The sequence below is a fragment of the Conger conger genome, chromosome 7 (assembly GCF_963514075.1).
Source record: "Conger conger chromosome 7, fConCon1.1, whole genome shotgun sequence".
Lineage (NCBI taxonomy): Eukaryota > Metazoa > Chordata > Actinopteri > Anguilliformes > Congridae > Conger > Conger conger.
In genome coordinates, this window is record NC_083766.1 from 13216122 (window position 1) to 13235646 (window position 19525).

A 19525-nucleotide genomic window follows, 5' to 3' on the forward strand; every position below is an offset into this window, starting at 1 on the left:
CTTCTGTCAACATGCCCAGAAACCAAGTGCTGATCATCAAGAATCTCAAGTCCAAGTCTCCTGCTGAAGTTGCAGACATCTTCAATGTGTCTAAACGGCAGGTGGAGAGGATTCACAAGCGCTACCAAGAGACTGGCGACGTCCATGAAAGACCCAGGTCGGGCAGACCACGCAAGACAACTGCTCGAGACGACAGCTTGCTGGTCCGACTGTCAAAAGCCAGCCCCATGTCAACCGCCTCACAGCTCCAGGAGGATGGACGCCAGCAACACCTGTTTCGTCAAGAACTGTACGTCGGATTCTTGCTCGCAAGAATGAAGGAGGAAGCTTGGAGGAGCTTTGGGATGCCTGCAAGGTGGCCTTCCATGCCATCCCCGACGACTTCATCAACAAGCTCTACAACTCTCTGCCAAACCGGATGGCAACTGTTCTGCAGGCTAAAGGAACCCATACAAGATATTAATTTCTTAACTTATAGTCCATGATGAAATAATAGACTGATTTTTCATTTGGTATTTTATTTACTTTTTGAGAAAGATAAAATTTATTGATTATAATTTGATTTGCGACAAGACTTTTGTCCAGGTAGAAACTGGCTTGTTCATCATTATCAAGCAATAAACCTTATAAGCATCTATGAAATTTTTGTTTTGCTAGTATCTAAATAAACTTTAGACACTTATGATTAATTTGCGTTTCCTAACTGTATTAGCTAATTAAGAGTTGGGTAATTAGCAATTGTCACTTTCGTCCACTCATGCGACAAAACTTTTGGCCAGGACTGTACTCAGTAGCAGGCAAGTGTACAGACCGGCCTTAAAAATAAAAAATACCATACAGACTACTATGCTTTACACATTCTGACTGCAGGTATGACAAAACAGTGTCTTGCTGAAAACAGCATGGGCGTAAGGCGTGCAACACATTTACAAATGTGTGGATAGCTGGCAGAGGCTGGTGGAGTCACCTGCGATGAAGGTAGCATGAGCTTTTTCATGATGAGAACGCAAAACAGACAATCACGTCTCTGCATCACTGGGGCTAGATTCAAGATAAAATTATTTAAACGCGTTTCGACATTGTTAGACATTTGCTGTAGTTATTAGTCCCCCTGGCAGTCCCTCCAATACACCTTCAAATTATTCTCATATTATGGCTGTTCATTTTTGCCACAATGATTCATCACATTTACATACTTCAGAGCACCTGCTGCTTCATCCCCTGAAACACAATGAGAAGCAAATGGGGTGATTCTAAGACTGTTGTTAAACTCGTTTAGAACACACAGTAAAGTGCAATGCAAGTTTTGTTATGGAAGAGTACTATACACTGGACCAAAGAGCAGAAGAATGAACATTTCTGAAAGTGTTATATTCATACACATGCTATAAATTAAACTGGATTGTGCAACTATTGTAGGTCTGGGTTCACATGAAGGTGATGGAAGCACCTTCGGCAAGCCAGTTTGCCAGTATCATTTTCAGTCTGCAGTTTACTGAACAGATCAAATGTTTCCTAATGTGGTCATCTGCTGTTCAGGTGAGGGGTGGGGCATTTCAGTAGGTCAGTATGAAAGTATCTCAGTGCACCACCGCCCCCTGTTGGTTGACCTGGCACCTGAAATTCCTCCTGTTAACCTGTACATGAAGTGTCTTCCTCAGACTCATGTACACAAATCCGATTTCAGTGTGTTAAGCAGCAGCAGCAGCAGCTCAGATCACCAACTTTGTAGAGCACATGCTTGCCTGCACATGCATGCTTGAAGTCTCCCAAATTGACAAAGTGCACATTGGGGCAGTGAGCACTGAAATATTATAGGGTATTCCAGATTTGGGAGAAAAACAGGGAAACTTTTATTAAAAGATGTAAAAACCATACAGTGTAACAAAAAATAAACTGAGTTGGGCTCAGCGTACAAGGATGTAACCCAGCAATCAGCCAAGAATACAGTAATTAAATTATGTATTCGTGTAAAAATTACAATATATAATTTGACAATCATTCTGTAGTCCTAGAGTGTAGTGAAATACTGTGGATGTGAAATGCATCAAATTTTACTATAAACAGAAATGTATTTTGTACAATGTCAGTTAATAACATATGGGTTACCATAAGAATGATTCAATACTGCAAACAGTCTCGATAATTAATGAGGAGTCATAATCAAGCATAAACAAAACAGTTCACTAATGCCAAATCAACAGCAGATCATTTCTTTTTTTTTTTTCTTTTTTTTCTTTTCAGTGTGTAGTACCCATCCCCATTCCCAATCAAATAGCCAGGGCAACTTTTCAAGATATTATCATCATGCAGTTCAATACTCTACAAGCCTGAAACCCAGACAATCGGTCTTGAAGATATATACATATCAGAAAACTATCTAGACTTTTGAAAAAATAAAATAAAATATATTTCTTTGCAAACATATTCACCAAATTATTTTGACCTTGAGTAGGTTGTTTTGTCACGGCTACGGGAGGAAGCTTTGCTCTGGAAGCTTTGCTCTGGAATTCATGTGATCCTATAGACCCATTATCTCAATAGTGGATCTAAGTACTGGACATAGTATAGCACAAATGAAAATACAGATTGACCAGGTTCCAGGTTTTAACTAAAAAGATGGAGGACAAGCACAGGCCTTCAGAAGATGTGTCTACGAACACCATCCAGACCCAATTTACATGTCTACATGAGTGTTATTGGGCAGTGGATGGAGTGAATGCTCCAATAAATCTGTAGATTTCCCCATACATGCAGCTATTTCATGCAACCATCATATGAGGGAGAGTGAGTCATTAGCAAGTGCAGACAGAATTGGTTTAGATGCTAAGCAAAACAGAACAAACAAAAAAATCCCCACATCTGACTGCCCAACATATTCCTATGAATTAAGATTTACTGAGCATGCAAAAATGGGGTGCCAGTGCTTTCACCAATAAGCATGATATTAATAAAACATCAATAAACTTACTTTATTCATACCTAAAAAGGAGGGAAAGTGTATTCAGAAAAAGTAACCAATTACACATGAACAGGCATCTTTCCAGGGTGCAGTCTGGTTTATGTGGCATCACAACCAATCATGCATCCCCTTCTCTTTTTATTTGAATATATTTATAAAAGCTCTCATTTGACATGAACACATATACAGAAAGTACAAGTGTGTAAGCAGGTGACAGAGTGATCCAGACAAGCACATGAATTGTAAAACAATTAAAGTGAAGTGTAGCACAGACAGACAGACGGGCGCACTGTAAAAAATAAATGTTCATGTCATTTCTGCATCTAATGATGGTTAGGGTGAAAGCAAAAAAACAAAAAAAAAAACAAAGATGTAGTGCGTCCCTTCTCCTATGACCCCACCCCCAACCCAACACCACCTCCAGCCCGTGCTCCTATTGCCGTACTTTTCCAGGGATGTAATTCCGGTCGATACTCTCATCTTGCAGGAACATGTGCAGACAACGCTCATTCTGGGCCAAGGGGTGCCCTGCGATTCTGGAGTAAGAGAGATCAGGTGACTCATGGGAGATTTAAAACAATGGAGGCAATCGACATTGCAATGTAAAGCTGTACCATTCCAGGATCAGTGACCATTGCCATCAGCCAGTTTTCCCACTTGCTTTGCAGTGAATCTGGCCCTTCATAGGTAGGTAAGAGCCGGTAAGAGCTGGTGAGCAGAGAGAACCTTTCTTTTTTTCTTTTTCTTCCCACCTCCCGCCAATGTATGTTTCCTCCAATTTAGAGTTCTATTTCCATTCAATCCATGCATTTCCTCTATCATAATAGTCTTATTCCCAGCCCTCTGCTTGTATCACAATATCCCGTTTATATCCCTACATTCGTAGACAGCACATACGTAGACCTGAAAACAATGAATTTTGCACAATCACATTAACTACTGTTTGGGTGAGATCGCCCAACAGCACTGGTCTTTGCAGTAGACGTACCTGTTGATGAACTGCTCCAAGCCTACCCGTCGCTCCTCTATGAAGGAATCGTCAAAGATTCCCTCATCTGCCCGGAAGGGCAGCTGCCTCTTCAGTGCCTTCCCAGGCAGGGGAGGGACTACAATCTGAGAAACAAAGCATTTTTTCATTCTTACTTTTCAGTCAAAGGGGAAAGCTTTTATGCCAATGACAAAGAGCATATTCACAGCAGATCATTGTAGTTCAAATATACTGCGGAGTAACGTGGACAAATCAACATGAACCTTTCAAAGGGAGGTTTAAAAACTAAACACAAATATATGATTCACAATATTGTCTAGCCATATATATATATTTTTTATACATCTGCTTTCACTCACCTTACTGTCCCTCTCCAACTCATTCTTTAGCCATTCGAAATCGCTGTATCTTCTTCGCACACAAGAGTCCTTCAGCTTAAAGATAGGGAGGTTTGTCTGCATAGATAAATAAATAAAAAGATGAATTAAAGGATTGGAATATCCCTGCAGTCAAAGCCTCTAGAAATGATCTAAGACTAAGGACTTTGAAAACAACCAGTTATGAAACAGGTACGGTGAAGCAAAAGCTGCCAGTAATGTTTATGCTTTGGCTTTAAAACTATATGCTTTGGCTTTAAAAACTCCATTCATTATAATGCATTGGCTTTAAGAAAAATGCATTAATAATAATGAATTTCCAAAAACAGGAACTGGAATTATACATTTTGGTTTCACCATGTAGAAATTACAGCAGCGTTTATATAGTCCCCCATTTCAGGGCACCAAAATGTTTGGGACACAGCAATGTTATGCAAGTAGTCATGTTTAGTATTTTGTTGTGTATCTTTCACATGCAATGACTGCTTGAAGTCTGCGATTCATGGATCACTAGTTGCTGGGTGTCTTCTCTGGTGATGCTCTGCCAGGCCTGTATTGCAGCCATATTTAGCTCATGCATGTTTCAGGGGCTAGTACCCTAAAGTTCTCTCTTCAGCATATGAAAGGCATGCTCAATGGGGTTAAGATCAGGTGACTGACTGATTGCCACTCAATAATTAACTATTTTTTAGCTTTGAAAAACACCTTTGTTGCTTTAGCAGTTTTTTTGAGATCATTGTCTTGCTGTAGAATGAAGCACCGGTCAATTGGTTTTTAGGCATTCGCTTGAGCAGACAGGATGCGTCTATACACTACAGTATTCATTTTGCTACTCCCATCAGCAGTTATATCATCAGTGAAGATAAGTCAGCCAGTACCTTCGGCAGCCATACACAACCAGGCCATAACACCCCCACCACCTTGTTTCACAGAAGAGGTGGTATGCTTTGGATCTAGGGCAGTAGCTTCTCTCATCCATATTTTGCTCTTGCCATCACTCTGATATGTTAATCTTGTCTCACCTGTCCACAAGACCCTTTTCCAGAACTTTGGTTGCTCTTTTAAGTACTTACGGTGCTTCTTTTAAGCAAACTGTAACCTGGCCATCCTGTTTTTGTGGCTAACCAGTGGTTTGGCAGTGTAGCCTCTGTATATGTTCTTGATGTCTTCTGTGGACAGTGGTCACTGACAAATCCACACCTGACTCCTGAAGAGTGACCTGACAGATAGGTGTTAGGGGATTTTTCTTTATTATGGAGAGAATTATTCATGGTAAATGGTAAATGGTTGGCATTTATATAGTGCCTTTATCCAAAGCGCTGTACAATTGATCCTTCTCATTCACCCATTCATACACACACTCACACACCAACAGCGATTGGCTGCCATGCAAGGCACCGACCAGCTTGTCAGGAGCATTTAGGGGTTAGGTGTCTTGCTCAGGGACACTTCGACACAGCCCGGTGGGGGATCGAACCGGCAACCCTCCTACTGCCAGACGACTGCTCTTACTGCCTGAGCCATGTCGCCCCTGAGAGGTCTTCCTTGGTGCTCCCTTTCTTCTTAATTATGTTTTAAATTCTTGATTTTGGTATGCCTAAGGTTTGGCCAATGTCTCTAACCATTTTATTCTCAGTCTCATAATGGCTTCAGCAATAATACTTTCCAAAGATGACTGGAAGACTACAGGAAAGATTAGGAAAGATTAAGATAAGAGCTTTCTTATACCTGCATTAAGAAGGCAATTAAACACACCTGAGCAACTGCAAACACCTATGATGCCCTGAAATGTATAAACACCACTGTAATTTCAATATAGTGAAACCAAAATTGCACTACAAAATCTGTGTGTATCTGAGCCATTTGGCTTTCTTTGTACATTTGCTTAGATGTTTGGGGATATGACACCATCTGAAGAAGGGAAAATAACAGGGCCAATTTACATGTACTAATGTGGGTAGAATTTTTTGGAATCAACCTAGTGTAATTATTACATTTTGTATGCATACATACAAGTGTTGTATGTGAGTAACTTCAATCATGGAAAAGATGTTCCTGCCTGTGTTTCGGAATGACCGGTGCGTTCGCATGACGTAGGAATGATGACACTAAATCTGATGGAGGGAATACGAAGGACCCGTGAATGTTGCATAAACCATCATAAACTGTTCAAGTTAACGTCGTTTAAACTTCGCCCGTAGCAATAATAGGACCTCGAAATAATACTAGCGAGTGATTAGACATAATTGTGGCCAAACCCCACATTTACAGCAATACAGAAAATGTTCACCATTTTTAACGATCATTTAACTAACTAGCCAGATAAAGATTAGCAAGGCAAGGTATCTTGACTAACGTTAACGTTTCCCAAGAAAACTACTTGCCCCCAAAACAGGGATAGAGGACCGACAAGTAGGAATGAAGGAGAAATGTTACTGTTCGGCGTAGCTAGATGGAATAAATACACTAAAATCCTGACTTCAGTGGGTTAATCTACCAATAACGGACCAGATTATTTAAAATTTGTAACGTTCGCTAGCTAATTTTACGGACGTAGCTAGCTTCTAACAAGGAAGCGGGCTAATCACCAGCAACAAGCCACCGCCTTAGTTTGTCTAGAAAGTCCAATTTCCTACCACGTACACACGTATCTCGCGAAGCAACAGACATTTGAACATTGGGTTAACTAGACATATCGTTTGTGCATTTATCATGATCAATAGCGAACGAAAACACACACTCTTCTAGCTAGCTGTCTTCAAAGCTATTTTGGGAACGCTGATAACACAGCAGCGAAGTTTTTGCGAGCTAATACAGCCACCTTAAGGAACGTTAGCTGCCGAGCTAACGCATCTAGCTCGCTATATTAGCTAATATGAGCTAAAGAAAACGCAGTCCAGTACATTGTCTTGTTTCCACCTCATCCAGTTATGCTTAGGCCGAACAAACATCAATAGTCTGATTTCATCATCCTCCTCACTAAGTAACATTCTCTATTAAGCTTCGTTCATACGAGCAGTAAGGTTAATAACGTTAGCTAGCTACATCCAGGCATTTACCCGCATCCGCACTTCATAGGTGGTGAAACGGTTCCGGCCTACTCCAATAGTCTGTGGGTCATAAACGTCGATTTCAAGAAAGTTACTTGGGGGACCATACGCATCCGTAAGGTCCTGGGGTTTTGAGTGTAACCGGCGAGTATCAGCCACATTGGGTTCAGACATTTTCAGCTATAACTGGGCTGCCCCAGGATCCACAGAACAAACTTGACGGCTACTGTGAAAACTACAGGGCTGCCCATTGTGAAACCATTGCAACCAATGGAAATCGAGAACTCGCGTAACCTGGAATGCGCAACCAATGGCTGGTAATAATGTGCTCACTTGCCAAATGTTTGAAAGAATGTCGAATAACCTTGTTTGTATACAGCAGTGATTCCCAAACTTTGTTATGCAGTTGTTTGCAATATATCACAATAAGCACAATGTGAACATAGGACTTTTATTCGTAATGAGATGCGTACCTATTTCTGACATAATATTTTAATAATCACTTTGGACCAACACTGGGAACCACTGGTATACAGTAGCCTTTTCCACTATTTACTAACATGAGTTTGGGTGGATGTATTTGGCCCAGAGACAAACAAATAGCTTTATCTATCTAAAAAAAATCTATATAAGGCCCTTCACCTTCAGTTGCTTTATCTTGGTCTCTTTCCTCTCTCACCTCCGTAAAGTTTCCCCCCTCATCACCCAGTCCTCTGCCTACCTCCATTCCATATCTTAAATCATATTCATCATCATCTCCATCAGACCTCCCTGCCATGCCGGGCCCAGTCACAGCACAGCTGTGCAGATCTGCCAACTTCTAATCAGTAGGCTATATGCTTGTTTACTGGACTAATATTTAATTCTCAGGAATGATTAGGCTACAGTAAAAATGAAACGGGACACCGTTCTTGAAAGAGGCCAGCTGGTGCTTTTTGAGCTGAAGTGGCATCAGTCTTAGTGGAAATATTTTGTCATAATTTAAAATATTGGCCAAACTCATGGTTCTAATATGAGTAGCTATTCCAAAGGCTATATTTCACCCCCGGGTTAATATCCTGCGTAACTTCTGATCACTTTTGCAAAGTGGTTACAAATCCTAGCCCTAGGTGCATGCACCATAGGAAACCTCTGTGTGTTTATTAGTTAAAATTACATGTTTTGCACCAGATTGCAGTCATCACTGATACAAATTCAGATTTTATAAAATAGCTAGCTTTAAAAATTTTACATCAAAAACAGCAATGCCGTACTAAATATCCATGGCAGAAAACATACTGTGCAACCAGTTTTAATTCCAGTTTGACTGAATGCATTTCTTGATTGTTGTAGTAAAAGCATAAAGTGCATGAATTTGGTTTAAAAGGTACCAAATTTAAGGGACATTTCTCAGCAAAATCTCGAGGAACCTACTTGTCCTTTATGTTATTACTGACAGTCCTTCACCAATAAACAGTATTTGTCTATATAGCAAAAAACACTTATGATATGGCAATTTCACCAACACAGGACGTCGTGTAATATAATGTAACGTAATGTAATGGGGGAGTGGAGTAAAGGAAGGTGGAGTGAAAAGTAATGGGACACATCAATAGACTGTATAAAGGACACACCCCAGGTAGGCTGTGTCCGGCACGACACTCCAGCACAGTAGGTGGCGGTGTATGCAGCTTACATTTTTTTAAATTTCCACTAACAAAAAAAACCAAGAAGAAAAAGAAGACTCTGTTTCCCAGTAGCCCATTTTCTACGCAGGCGTAGTTACACATTGACCCACTGTGGTAAACACGTTAGGAGGGTTGTCAAGTCACAACATCGACGGAGGAAGTTCGCTTCTTGGGTTCAAGAATACACGATTGTAATTACCTTTGGGACTGACAGCAATTACAACTTTTAACCATATTTAATACAAGGTAATGGAATGCTTCGTTTCCGATCACTTAATATATAAAAAAATACATAGCTAGCTAATTAGATAGCATTGAACATAACTAACTGGAGTTTAGTCAAAATAACGTTAGCGGTTATTTGAGTTTTTTTTTCCATTTGAGAGTCAGGATTGAGTTTGGTTTGGAACGAGTGGAGGCCATAAAGTGTTTTGGGTTTCTGCGTAGCCTGCTCCTCCGATTGCTGTAACGGAGACACGTAAAGTCTAAGGACTTGAACTGGATAGTTTTTTCGGCCAGTTTCAAGTGCTGTGGCAGGCAGATTTCCAATATGGGGTTACCAAGAGTTTGGTGTTTGGAGCTTGCGAACCCGAAACAGAAAACACGTTTGTAACGTTAGCTAGATAGAGGTCTGATTTCGCAAGCGATTGCATAACTCTCCCTCAATAATTTGTCCTAATTGGTCGTTCCAAAACGGCACGTTAAACGTTTTGGGTGCTGAAGCTTGTACAAAAATATCAGCCAACCTAACGTTGCATTACTGATGTGAAGACTAACGTAAGGATAATTTTCCAGTAAGTTAAAACTGATATTAACGTAACTAACGTTAAGCAGACACTGGAAGGTTTTAGTTATTTTAAACAGTGATACAGAAATGCCCTTTTTGGCAGCATTTCTGACAGTTAACTAGTAGACACTAGCTATCTACACTGCTCCATTACAACACGATATCCCTCGTTGGTGGCTATTTCAACGTACCTAACTGGGCTTAATGTGGCATGTGCACAATCCGTTGTTTGCAAGAAACTTAACTTCTTTACTTCACTTTACTTACCGTTTGTAAGATAATTTCCAATACGGAGCCAATGATCTCCCCTTGTCGAGGGAGGCTTTAAAAAAACCAAAAACCTCGAATCAATTGACCTACTGATAACTGACATGTATTTTGTTTGCCCAATCAGCTCCCTACAATGAAGTATTCCTAAACTAAAACTTCTCTTCTTTTTAAATTATTCGTAGCTATATATTTTCAAGCAAGAGAGCAACCGTTTCAATATATAGTTTTATACTTGAAGTTGTCTTAAAACAGAAGCAAGACATGGAAGAAGATACTTTAGACCATGTTGACCCAGACTTTCAACCTTGGAGCCGACCGAGGTCGTGCACGTGGCCGCTACATAGGGCCGACATTTCCGTGGTCGATCATGGGGAGGCAGATAGCGAGAAATCGACTGCAAGGACTCCACCTATGGAAAATAAGAGGGAATTGTCACAATTACTGAACAAACGGGAGAAAGCGTGTGCTTCGGGCGGAGCCACACAACGAAAGGGCTCCTCAAGGCGCAATGCTTGGGGGAATCAGTCCTATGCTGACCTGATCAGTCAGGCCATTGAAAACTCGCCGGAAAAGCGACTCACCTTGGCCCAAATTTATGACTGGATTGTCAGCACTGTGCCATACTTCAAAGATAAAGGAGACAGCAACAGTTCACATGGATGGAAGGTAAGCATTTATCTCGTATTACAGGTACTGGGAGATTCCAGTTAGGCATGAAACCATTGATTTGCATGTGAAATCTAAAATATTAAGTGTGCACAAGGGAATAATTATGTTTTGTGGTGTGTGTGTGTGTGTGTGTGTATATATCATTTCACTCCCCTAGAACTCAATCCGCCACAACCTTTCCCTACACAATAAGTTCCAGCGGGTAACCAATGAGTCGACAAGTATGAGCTCCTGGTGGATGCTGAGCCCCGAGGGGTCAAAGAGCACAAAGCTGCCACGCCGACGCGCTGCCTCCATGGACAACAACAGCAAGCTGCTCAAGAGCCGCATGCGCGCCAAGCAGAAGAAGAAGCAGGCGGCCGGCTCTACGCCAGTAGAGGGTGCTGTGGACAGCCCCGGTTCCTCGCAGCAGTGCGAGGTGCAGAGGAGCAGCAGCCTGGAAGCCCCCGACGCCTGGACCGGCTTCCGAACCCGCACCGGCTCCAATGCCAGCACGCTCAGCGGCAGGGTGTCCCCCACCGCTCCGGGACAGGGGGACGACGACCAGCTGCTGGATGACGAGCGGCTCGGGGGCTACTCGGTGGGTGGCGTGCCTTCCACCCTCTCTGAGGCACTCGTGGAGGAGCTGGACCTTATCGATGGATTGAGGTTGTTGGCTGGACAGAGCACAGGGGTGAGTCCCAGCCCTGCGCCCCAGCCCCTTCCTGAACCACTATACTCCTCTACAGCCACCCTGCCTCCGCAGGTCACCAGCTTTACAACCTTCCCGTCACTACGGACCCCCACGGTCCCGGACCCACCCTCCTCTCAGACAGAAACAGAGTCTCCGATCACTCGGCGTGCTGGATTAAACTCCAGCTTTGGAAATGGTCTATTTAGTCCTATGACAGGCAGCTACTCTCAGGAGACCAACATCTGGGCTTATGTGCCTTCTGCCCTTGAAGTGCTGCTCACTTCTGACTCGCCCCCGCCCTGCGATATGATGATGACTCTCACAGACCCGCTCATGGCCAACCACGATGGGGCAGGGCTGCTGGGTCTTGGGTTCCTCATGGCAGGCGGGTCGAGCGGAACCAGCCATCTTATGCTGGAGAAGAATGTCAAGCCCAACTCGGTCACCGGCGCAACCCTGCAACCACAACCTCTTCCCCAGTCGCGGTTGGGTACGTGGGCACCTGGTCTGTCCCAGGATGCTGCTTGGCTGACAACCGTGAAGACCCAGTTTACTCCGGGCCCCAGCAGTCAAAGCAGGGAGCCGCTTTTTGGAGACATGGTATCTCCAGCAGATGGGAGCACATCAAGCAAGGACAGGCTGCCTATGGATCTGGACTTGGATATGTTCACGGAGAACCTGGACTGGGATGTGGACTCCATCATCAACAGTGACTTCATGGATGGAGAAGGCTTCGACTTCAGTTTCGACCCTTTGGTGCCCACTGGCCAGGAGTACCCAGGTCCTACTACCACACAGGCCTCACCCCGCAGCTGCCCAGTTAAACTGGCATTACCTATGCAGCTGGATCCAGAATCTGTAAGAATCATTAAGATATCTCAGAATCAGTAAGATGCTAATGCTGAAGCTAATGACAGTAAAACGGCAGATGTTATGCATGCATCACTTAACACTGAACTACAACTGATAAATTATACTCTGAATAGTATAATTATATATTATTTAAATATAATAGAATAGTATTATACTCTGTGCAAGTATTCTGAGTATATTTAGTTCCCTGAAATTATTTGGAATTAAATATAGGCTAATTGAATGTTGTGCATGTCCTTTTTTGTAGGAGACAAGCTATAACTCAAGGACCTGTAGAATTTTTTATATGAAAAAATATATAAAGACCACCCTCCATATTTCAAAATGCATGGGTTCTATTCATACATACCACATGCAGTACTATGTAAGGGCAGAAGGAAGAATGTAGGATTAGATGCCAAAATTAGTACATACTAAGATATTTAAATAAGTGAGAAGGCTACAGAAGCAGAAGACAAGTAAAAAATAAGTGTAAGAAATACCTAATAAAATTCTCACTGAGTGCATGTACTGCCTTTCTCCCGTTCCCTCATGCACCTTTTGTTAAAAATAACAATGCAGACAGAGTGTTCCCCAAAAATGTAAGTAGTAGGCCGAAGAGAAAAAGTAGCCGGCCAAAGGGGTTCAGATGATGTCCCATGGCCTTTTTTTCCCCCTGATGCAATTTGGAGGCTTCTGGTGCATTTGAATGTTAAATGAATTGGAGTATATTTGAGAGAGACCGGCAAAGGTGTGTGTGCAGATGCCAGCGACAAGCGAAGGAGAATAAACTGAGACATGGCACCATTGTTTTTTGAATAAAAATTAGTTGTTCAATTTTTTGTATTAGTCACAATAGTTAATCCCAACAATCTTCAACATCTTATTAGTCTTACAATAATAACAATCTTATTATTGTTTTATTGTAAATGCATGTTTACAGATCATTGATTTTAATAGGCAACAGTACTTGCAAAACAAAAATGTGCTCTTCAAAGTCCCATTCAGATGGCAAATTTGAGTAAAGGCATTTGGGCTCTCTGTGGGCCTGTCTATGGGGCCTGACTGACTCTGGTGTGGAGGCTGATTGATCCCCCTCTACAAAACCAAAAACCACTCCAATATGATATCTCATCATTCATATTCTTCACATTCACATTTTACATTGGTAAAATCATAATTAAGCACCAATCAATTTAAAGCATGTTTGCCTATTCATAGTCGCCGATGAATCAAATGAACCCTTATTAATGTTTCTGTTAAGTAGTCTAAATAATATGCACACTTCACATTACATTATGGAAAACATATTTTGTAGGCTACATGAATTGTATTTAAGACATTTTCTGCTGCAACACGAAATGACGCATGGGTTCGCTAAATTACCAAAAATCGATATGGATGCAATAACATTAAGTTGTTCAACGCAGACGAACGGTGAATACAGTGGTTTCACCTTTTCGCTTACAGCCTAAAAAGGTTACATCGCGTTCGCAGAGAAAATGACAAACGGTCAGCGCAGAGAGCTGCTGTAGGCGCTTTCCTCTCTCCCAAGACAGCACATAAATTAACATTACACTGATACATGAAGCTAGCTCGTGACAAAACAGTTGGCAGTGGACAATATTATTGGGCTACTGATTTTATAATTACAGATACCATTATATATATATATTTAAACATATAATTGTGTTTTATAGAGTAGCCGGCCAGCTACACGTAGTTGACCATTTAGCCAGCAGCTGACACTTGGGGAACACTCTTGTCAGGTGATACAGGCAGACAAGACACTCTGACCAGATTTATTAGTCATGAAACAAGAGACTGGTTACAATACATGATCAGAAACTCTGGCAGTGGTACAGAAATTAATGGAGAGGGGTTTTAAACTGTATTACCAAAATTATATTTTTATAATTCCACACAAAAAAGGAAAACACTAAATGCTATAGTATTGATCATTTGAAAACCACACTCCTTTGGGCACAAATGTAATAATGCCCTTTATTTTTTAATTAATTTGCATGACCATTCGCATTGAACTTCCAATCAGAAGTAAACTTGAAGTCAGTATCAATACTGAAGAGACACATGCTTGCCAGACAGTTTGGAAATAACCTACAATGGTGGTGTAGGGCGTGGAGAATTAAATGCTCACCAACCCCTTCAGCTTGCTTCCTTTGTGCACATAAATATTGTGCATGTATGTCATAATGCAGTGGTTTAATATGCACCTCCACATTACTTGTCAGTTTGTTTATGGTTGATGCTATGTTTGGTGAATTTCTATACAAAGGTTGAGAGTAATTGGTTGGTTAGTGTTGGCCTGAGTCGAATAGACTATTTTACTGAGTCTATTCTTATTGTGAAAGTGTGCTTATGCGCTTGACTGCATGATTCTGAACATGCAGGAGAGTCTTTTGAACCATGTTAACCCAAGAATCTACAGCAATTGTAACTAGAAAAAATTAGGATTCATCAGCACAACCTAGATGAGGAGAGGTAGATATATTTTTGTAACATGTTATGTTTGAATGCTTTGTATGAAAAAAATAACAAAAGTTTAAGTAAAACGTAAAACGGGGCAGCTTTGATGGATGTTTACAGTTTAGGAGGTGATTTAAAAATATACAGTATATTGTAATGATTTCCCTACTTATCAAGCCATTTTCTCAGTTTTAATATTTGACATAGTTTGATTGCATTAAAAAGCAGTTTTTAGGTGATTTGGGTAATTTTAGGTGTATATTGTTTCTCATGAATAAATCTGAATGCAGACATCCATTCCATTTAAAAAAAGCCTTATATATCAGTTGGTAGATTATAAAACTGCTGTGCCTGTTCTCAGTAACACAAGTTTTGTGTTGTTTATTTGTCCTGACAATGTCTGTGTGGATATTGATTGCAAATTGATTTCAGAAATAGTCATGGAATGTACCGGTCCAATTTAAGTGTGGACCCTCAAAAGAGACATGAGTTTCTTTCCATTAGTCCTGTTTTCTTATAATATGTATTTTCAAAGTGTTAAGATTAAGATTGATTTTCATTTTATTTTCATATCAAATTTACACACAATTGATGTCCATATTTTGTGAATAAACTCACATTTTCACTACATGTAGCAGTTTCCTCTATCATGGAATACTGTGTTGCATTGTCTTTTGGCCTTTGCTGTTCAAAGTGCATACAATACTACCACCAACAAGTACCTCTGCAAAGTCGGAGGAAGCTCTGTGTAGCCCTCAGAATCTGTGAATGCTACACTTCAGAATAAGTTATTTGGAAAAAGAAATAGAACGTCCTACATACCACCATACAATACCAAAAGGAGGCCCATGGATGACAAGGGGTTTAGTTGGGAGCCCATGATGTTAAAAGAGTATAGAGTAAATCAACCTTTTACATTCAAGAAATGGCTTTACAGCAACATGCATACATCAGTGACGTACAAGACTAAGCTACACAAAGTTGTAGGCTACGTGTACAGTAGACCACTAGGGGGCATGTCTGCATGAAGATCCAAGCAGAAAGACGTCTGAAATGAATCCTTCAAAATGTAGCATCAGAACTGCCATTCTGTATGAACAGCAAAGCAATGTTGTACAAATCCCTAGTTTTTAAACCTTTTTGGAACTTTGTTATTATTTTTCTTATTTCATAACTGTTCAGAAAACAACCCTATAGGTTCCTTAATGAACCTTAAAGTTAATTTAAGAACCCTTCCTCTGTCACCAGTTTATATTTGTACCATTGTAAGTTTGAAAATGATCCCCTCTCCTAAGCATCCTAGGGTTGCCTGAAGAGCCTTCTTAAACAAAGTCATTATTTCTGGGATGTCTAGATTTCTGGGATGTATTCAAAACATTGTAGTCATTGTCATTAATCTCTTCAAGGAACACATTTCTTCAAGGAACCTTTCCAAAAGGTTTCTCACAGAACCTTAAAAAGTGGTTATTTGAGGCACCTCAAGGGGTTCCGCCAGTGTGGCAAATTTAGGAACCCCTGAAAGTTCCTCCAGGAACTTTAAATTTGAGTAATTTAAACGTATTACACAGATGGTAAGACACCAATCTTGAAATGTAATGTCCTGTAAAAACTATAAGGACATAAGTGTGGTATGAATTTCTCAACTCTTCCACAAACACATATAATTATGTATATGCTTGTGAAAGTAAGTCACATATAACAGGTTATGTCTTTGTACACAATGTCTCTGACCTCCCAAGTTTAAATGGCTAAAATAAATAGTGTAGTATGCTTGTGTTTGTGATTGAGGCTTGTATGATGGTTTTCATTCCAAGCACAGAATTTTTATTCTTTATTTTCTTAATGCTTCTTTTTAAAATATTTTTCTTAATTTGAAGCTTTTCATGCCTAGAGGGTTTATTAACCCTCTAAAGCCACAGCACTCTATGAAGGATAACAATTTGATGTCCATGTTCTGCTCATTATCCTATATTGCAAATAATTACTTAAAGAGGTAACAACATTATTTAATTGATCAAATTAAATACTAGGGTCAATAAAAGGGCTACTCACGGCTGAAAGTATGGACACACAGCCACTAACAGTAATAATTTGGGAGATCCAAATCTGCATTTTTTAATAGGTTTAAGGGAAAATATGATCAGATTGAAAAAGTGTCAACAATTTAATTAGGAGCCTATTCATTCTCCTAATTTGATCAGTTCATTGTGTTACCCTTATGTAATTGCTTGCAATATTGCACAATAAGCACAGTATAGGATTCGTATTCTTCATGCCACGTATAGCTATAAAAGGCTCTAGACATGAAAAGCACATAACAGCACTAACAGCCTTTTAAAATTCAGGGATTGCAACTTTGGTTGGAACAAAGACTGGCATAAAGACCAAGGTTGGGAACCACTATATTTACTAATTTTTTCTCCTTTTGATCATTTTGTTTCATTAATCTTCTTTTCTGAATTCCTTTGACATATCTTATTGTTATTCTTAATGTAGCATATACACTCACTGAGCACTTTATTTGGAACATTTTTACTTAATCACATGAATAAGTAAGTGTAATAATCTAATCAGCCAATTGTGTGGCAGCAGTGCAGTGCATACCATCATGTAGATACGGGTCAGGAGCTTCAGTTAATATTCACATTAGCCATCAGAATGGGGAAAAAATTTGATGTAAGTGACCATGTTTTGTTGGTGGCAGGCAAGGTGGGTTGAGTATTTCAGAAATTCTCCTGGGATTTTCACGCACACTAGTCTAGAGTTTGCAAAGAATGGTGCAAAAAAATAATAATAGAAAAAAAAATCCAGTGAGCAGCAGTTCTGCAGACAGAAATGCCTTGTTAATGAGAGACGTCAGACTGGCCAGACTGGTCAAAGCTGATGGGAAGGAGACAGTAATGCAAATAACCACACATTACAACAGTGGTATGCAATAGAGCATCTCTGAACACGTGATCCAATATCTAAGTGGACAGGCTACAGCAGTAGAAGTCTAATAAAGTGCTCAGTGAGGATATGTCGTAATATAGGCCAACTGTTAATTTTAGTATAGTTCAATGCTACGTTTGTTGTTACAACTATTTCACATGATGCAGCAGCACATATACACGATGATCAGGGTCGCAGGGGGGCTGGAGCCTATCCCAGCATACATTGGGCGAAAGGCAGGAATACTCCCTGGACAGGTCGCCAGTCTATCGCAGGGCACACACACCATTCACTCACACAGTCATACCTACGGGCAATTTAGACTCTCCAATCAGCCTAACGTGCATGTCTTTGGACTGTGGGAGGAAACCGGAGTACCCGGAGGAAACCCACGCAGACACGGGGAGAACATGCAAACTCCGCACAGAGAGGCCCCGGCCGACGGGGATTTGAACCCAAGACCTCCTTGCTGTGAGGCGGCAGTGCTACCCACTGCACCATCCGTGCCGCCTCATATATTATTTGTTTATAAAAAATCATGCCAGTAAAGTAAATTGATAGTGAGAGAGAAATACAGACTGGAGAGGCAGAGGCCAGATGTCCTAGATTGTACTGGAAAACAAATAAAAAGTAAACCACGAAAGCTTAAAAGCTAACACACGCACCCACCCAAAAAATATCTGCATATGCAGTGTACCACCCCAGGATTGTGAGATGCAGCGATTGTCACCAGCAATTTATTAGGTTGTGATAGAGCGAGAGAGACGACGAGTTCAAACACCATACAAACGTATTAGGAAACGATCATCTTTACCCTTCCCCCTCACGGTTTATAGCAAAAAATGATGAACTAAAATAAGAACATAAACTCTTATGAAGCCAAAACACAGCAAAGGCATTTCAGCTGCACAGAACGTTTCCAGCCAGGTTGCTTTACTTTGACGTTCAGTGTCACAGATTCGCTCGCTCTCTATGTGCTCCGGTCTCAGCCTTGCACCATGGAGATCAGAGAAGAGCATATGTTAAGCAACGGACTAATTTGTGAGCAAAACCCACATACGTGTGCCAGTAGATTTGGCTGAAGCTTCTCAAGGCCAGCTCCGCTGGCTCGAGCGCCATAAGGCACTACTGGTACCGTAGATTTGGAAATGTTATCAACTGTTTTGCGTACTTTCGGTGGAGCACCGATAAATAACTTACTACTAACGTAGCCTAAGTGACAGAAATAGCGATTAGAGAGACAATCGTTGTGGCAGGAAAATCTGTCTTCAGCCAATTTCCTGATAAATTCTGAACGCACTCAAAATATTAGCAAGCAATAGTAACGTGGTACTTGCCTAAACATGTTGTGGAAGTGACTTGACATGCACTTTAGGTAGTCTGCGTAGTGCTGACAAACTAACGTTCCGCACAAAACAATGTACACTCCCCCCATTCTAGTAAAAGTCCTTGCCGTATTCATTGCACATAAATGAAGCCCACTTGGCTCATCTGTAGTAAATATACTTTTGAACATTATTGTTTGTTTTCTTTCACTTTTTATACGAACTAGCTAACTAGCTAGCTATTACTAACTTGCGAGAGGGTATAATATTGTTTTCACTTGTTTATGACTTTCAACATTAGAATTCGTTGGAATTCCGAGTTCTGCGTCCGCGGATTCCGTGCGGGCCTAGGCTTTACATGCCAATAACACTTTTGTTGTTTGTATCCACCATTGCACATTAACACCACATTGATTTTTGTGCTATAAAATGGTAAAAGTCCTTGAATACATTATTAACTGACAAACAATGACATGGTAGAGGTCAC

At 40.8% G+C, this 19525-nt stretch overlaps 2 protein-coding genes across 4 annotated transcripts; one reads left to right on the forward strand and one right to left on the reverse strand.

Annotated features, from left to right (window-relative positions):
* Positions 1–2951: 2951 nt before the first annotated feature.
* Positions 2952–7647, reverse strand: LOC133134039 (sorting nexin-12-like). Of its 2 annotated transcripts, none has more exons than XM_061250406.1 (4): positions 7387–7647; positions 4310–4405; positions 3951–4075; positions 2952–3498 (listed from the first exon to the last, which is right to left on the reverse strand). In XM_061250406.1, the coding sequence occupies exons 1-4, from the start codon at positions 7549–7551 to the stop codon at positions 3396–3398; spliced, it is 489 nt and encodes a 162-aa protein (XP_061106390.1). In that variant the 5' UTR covers positions 7552–7647; the 3' UTR covers positions 2952–3395. The 2 variants fall into 2 exon arrangements, with proteins under 2 accessions (XP_061106390.1, XP_061106389.1); XM_061250405.1 differs by lacking the exon at positions 7387–7647 and adding an exon at positions 5401–7379.
* A 1521-nt stretch (positions 7648–9168) lies between these two features.
* LOC133133820 (forkhead box protein O4-like) lies at positions 9169–15410 on the forward strand. Of its 2 annotated transcripts, XM_061250059.1 has the most exons (3): positions 9184–9290; positions 10284–10767; positions 10928–15410. In XM_061250059.1, the coding sequence occupies exons 2-3, from the start codon at positions 10363–10365 to the stop codon at positions 12332–12334; spliced, it is 1812 nt and encodes a 603-aa protein (XP_061106043.1). In that variant the 5' UTR covers positions 9184–9290; positions 10284–10362; the 3' UTR covers positions 12335–15410. The 2 variants fall into 2 exon arrangements, with proteins under 2 accessions (XP_061106042.1, XP_061106043.1); XM_061250058.1 differs by having other exon boundaries at positions 9169–10767.
* Positions 15411–19525: the final 4115 nt, after the last annotated feature.